Here is a 4,395-nt window from a genome sequence, read left to right on the forward strand (position 1 = left end):
GTTTTCTCATGATGAACTTGATTTTTATCTTTTTCTTTCTTAAATAACTTAGTCGTATTTATATATTCAAACAAATTAAGTGCAAATCGATTAAGTATCGGAAATGTACTAACATTTCTGGTGCTCAATCAATATAAAAATCTTGTGATAACTTTTACTGCAAAGTAAAATGTATAACTTTTTCATTTTTGCACACAAAGTATTGTATATGTCGTATGTTTATACAATACTTTACACCGGTTTCCTTTTTTTAAAGGACAATGTCTAGTTGTTTCATATAATTTTATCTGTGTTTTTCTCCCTTGTTTTAGTGTTTCATTAATGTACTTTTTCTATGCTGGTTATTGGTCAATAGAAACTTACAATGTTACAATTAGGACATTCCTGACAACTTTAAAATCGTCTGTATGATGTCATTTCGAGATATGGGAAAGGAAATCTTGATGTTTGAGGTTGAGAAGTTTGTTGAGTATGAATGGGTGAATATGATGGCTGTTGAAGCAGTGTAGAATTTTGTTGATTTTGCAATGGGGATAATGACTGTCCGGAAGAATGTGAATGTAGATTTTGTGGGTGAGAAAATGATAACGCATGATGGCAAGGGGAAGTCTGCGAGTTCTGTACATTAGCTTGTGGTATATTCAAATTGTTCGTAATGTTGATATTGTTTAGTATGTTGAGACTGTTAGATACGTTATTAGGGATTGTCAGATTGCTCGGAATACTGAGTGCGTTTGGAATATTTATGCTCGTTTGTAGATTAGGTGGAAGGGAAAGAGTAGCCGACGTAAGATAATGTACGCTGAAAGATGGACGGGGGGGCTAGTAAAGCCTCATACCTTCTTCGAATTTGACGATAAGAGGATCAACAGCTGGACTGCCAATAAAACTGCCTGCTTCACTGCTTCCTCTACCTTGATCAGACTCAGTACTACTACCATCATATTTTGTATCATCTGTTAGCAATTAAAAAAAAGAATCTTGTAAAAAAATATTACAAAGTTATAACATGTAATCATAATAAAATCACAGTTCATGAGGTATTCTAAAATCAAAATATGATAGTATGCTATGATGGATTTATTTAATAAAAACTATGAAAACAAAAGTCTATACACTTCATATTTCACTAATTTTCAGTTTTCATTAAATACATAAATTTAATGAAATTAAATTCTGTATTTCCTTTCTCTCATTGCCATGTAACAACAGCTTAAATTTAATCTAAAATAAAAATCTACAATTGCTTCATACTCTCACCTTTCCTATGTTTGTGTCCTAACACTCTTATACTGCATACTGACATAATTTGGCTGTTTAACTTTGAAATACTCTATCTGATGACATAATAATCTTACCTTGACGATTAGACCATTCTTGGTTCATGGTTTTTGATGTTAAATCAAAATTTTTTACTGGATTAATAGGATCATTAGTAATTGTTCGAGCATTCTTATGCATAAATGAACAATGTGGTTTTCTACAACCTCCAGGTTGTGTTTCCCAATAACATGGAATCGATTTGCGATTTTTCTATTTAAACAAATAAACATGGAACATTAATAATCAAACATTTCAACTTTCACTTAACGAGTTATCTATTTTTAACATTTGATGCTTACTCTTAATTCCATATGCCTAAAGTTACAATGTTCATCAAAGCATTTACCCTGCTTCCAATATACGCACATTGTTTCGCAACCCAAAGCAGATGGTTCATGTCTAAATGGACAGTTATCACCCTACAAATAAAATTATAAGTTAACAAAAGTGACAAACAATAACAAACAAAAAATATATCAAAAGTACTATAGTAATAATAAAATAATGGAGAATCATGACTATTAATAGTTGCAGTGCTCATGTACATTATAAATATACTGCATACTTAATATTATAATTCAAACATTTAACAGTTAGCATTGTTTCACATAACAATGTATTATGAAAGTAAATATACAGTTATTTGTACATAGTAACAAATATAACAGCTTTTAATTAATATTAAAATCATTAGCGACAAAAATTCGGACGACAAAAAAAAACGATAAAAGTCAGATTTAAAGAGAAAAAAGATTCGAAATAATCATGAAACGAAGAGAAAAAACTTCGTGCAACATATAAATAACATGATTTATTAATTATTTTAAAACGAAGGCTATCGTAGAGTCTGCCTCCAACATGGCCGATCTAACCTCGCGAATTCAATATATCAGAAACAATATGGAACAAATTTATTGAACATTTGGAATTTTGCCGTGATGATTGAACACAGTGAACACTTCATGCATTTTGTGTAGTACATACCTTTGTGCACGTTGAGTAATAGAAAAAATAACAGTCGGTATTCTTATGACTGTGCTCCATTTGCAAAGACCGATAGAAAGATGAGTGATCGTGTTCTTTACTGAAAAAGAGAAAATATTAAAAACTATTATCGTTATGAAATGTGACATTTCATACGAAAAAAAAGGGGGAAAAGATTAAAGTAAAATGCATGTTACCACTTCGTGCGAAACATGATTACAGCTTATAGTGTATCGTGCTCAACCGCCAGTTCCAATGTCATGGAAAATTAATTTGAATGTAGAAGTTTCGCAACCACAAATATTTATACTGACGGGAATGACCTTTTTTTTCACTATGTATCCCATATATATTTGTTACTTACGTGTGATGGCAGTGATTCCTCGGATGACTTCTTTTTTGCCCCTTCGCTTTGACCCACACACTAAATCAACTCGCACACAGATTCAGGTAAATAGTTCGACCGTGGCACTTGTCGCCCCTTTCGTTAGAGACGCTATTTGCTACAGATACGATGCCGTAAACGTCCGAGAAAACACGAGAATACACGATCGTTTACGCGCCTTTTTCAAATTGGCGAATAGTGTACAAAAATATTCAGCATGATACTTGATATTCTATACTGAAAAATTTGTCAAAAATTCAAATTTTACTACTTTATTTATATACGTAAATTTGTAACAGATTTTTATAAATCGCAATACATTCGTTACGGTATGTATTTAAAGAAAAGAAATACAAAATATTATGTTCAGCCAAGGAAGCATAAAAAAATTATTTTTTTCGAGCTGTATTAAATTTACATCCAATTATTAAAAAATATTATATATAAAATGATTAATAAATACATTTAGATTAACGCTTTACAATTTAAGTGCATACTTAAAGTAATAATAGTCATAAAGTATATAATAGAGATATTACATAATATTTTATGATGTAATATTATATAATATTATATAATATTGTGTTTTTATAAATAATTTTATATATATATAGATATATATAACGTTTAATGTAAAAATTCATCCTAAAATATTCATATAAAAAAACAAATCAAATTTTCTTAAGAAATATATAATTTAATCAAATGAATAGAAAATTCATCAAAAAAATTCATCAAAATAAATATTTAGAAATTACTAAAACAATACTTCAAATTTTCTTTTTATTTCGTTATAAAGATAATTTATATCCAATTTTTCGCATTTTTAAATGACATATATAGTTTAAAAATGATATACATTTTATATACAATAATAATATAATTATTTTCGGTTAATGCATTTGCAAAAATCAAAGTACAATATCAATAAAAAGGAAGCATTTTAAACTAACATTTTTAACAAAAACATTTGATTAAATTATAAAATATAACAATATAACAAATGTACAATATTTAAAAAGATTAAAATATTGATCTTTCTGAGATTAAAAATACATAATTATATAGTAAGACAGTGAAACATTAATTAAAATTTGAATATTTCATTACAACTATAAGAACATATCATTATTAAACATGATGCGAATATTTAAAACTTTCGCATTTAATTTTATTGTATATATTTAAGGTAGATACGATATGTACATATAATTATAAATACAGGGTGTTTCGTAACTTGTGGGACCTACTTCGGGAGCTGATTGTACGCCTAAAAATAATGAAAAAAAGTCATATAAATATATGTCCTATCTGTCTTTGTTTATGAGATATAATGAATTTTATAAACAGAGCAAACTGTCTGTCCGGCCTCTCTTTCCATAGACCGCAATAGTTCATAAGCAAGAATTCGCACTGTTTACAAATAATACTTGATATCTTTCATTTTTTGTACTTGGTTCCTGCAAATGTGTGAACGTGAAGAGAGTTTTGTATCTACCATACTTTTCACTGATGAAACTAGTTTTACCAAGGATGGTACATTCAATTTTCATAATAATAATAATTAGGATGAAGAAAACCCACATGTTATTGTGCATTCAAGACATCAAAACCAGTTTAGTTTAAACGTATGGGCAGGAATAATTGATAAATTTTTAATTGGATCTTTTTTTCTTGATGGGAAACTAACAGGCACAAAGTAC

General features: G+C 28.7%; 1 protein-coding gene across 2 annotated transcripts; it reads right to left on the reverse strand.

Moving 5' to 3' along the window:
- Window positions 1-298: 298 nt before the first annotated feature.
- On the reverse strand, window positions 299-2,824 carry LOC122528702 (zinc finger CCCH domain-containing protein 11A-like). 2 transcript variants are annotated; one of them, XM_043654091.1, is made up of 5 exons: window positions 2,672-2,824; window positions 2,308-2,407; window positions 1,623-1,742; window positions 1,359-1,533; window positions 299-956 (listed from the first exon to the last, which is right to left on the reverse strand). In XM_043654091.1, exons 2-5 carry the CDS (start codon window positions 2,365-2,367, stop codon window positions 823-825), a joined length of 489 nt encoding a protein of 162 aa, XP_043510026.1. In that variant the 5' UTR covers window positions 2,368-2,407; window positions 2,672-2,824; the 3' UTR covers window positions 299-822. The 2 variants fall into 2 exon arrangements, with proteins under 2 accessions (XP_043510026.1, XP_043510025.1); XM_043654090.1 differs by lacking the exon at window positions 2,672-2,824 and adding an exon at window positions 2,505-2,645.
- Between the last annotated feature and the right edge of the window lie 1,571 nt (window positions 2,825-4,395).

The sequence above is a fragment of the Frieseomelitta varia genome, unplaced genomic scaffold (assembly GCF_011392965.1).
Source record: "Frieseomelitta varia isolate USP_RPSP 00005682 unplaced genomic scaffold, Fvar_1.2 scaffold_255, whole genome shotgun sequence".
Taxonomy (NCBI): domain Eukaryota; kingdom Metazoa; phylum Arthropoda; class Insecta; order Hymenoptera; family Apidae; genus Frieseomelitta; species Frieseomelitta varia.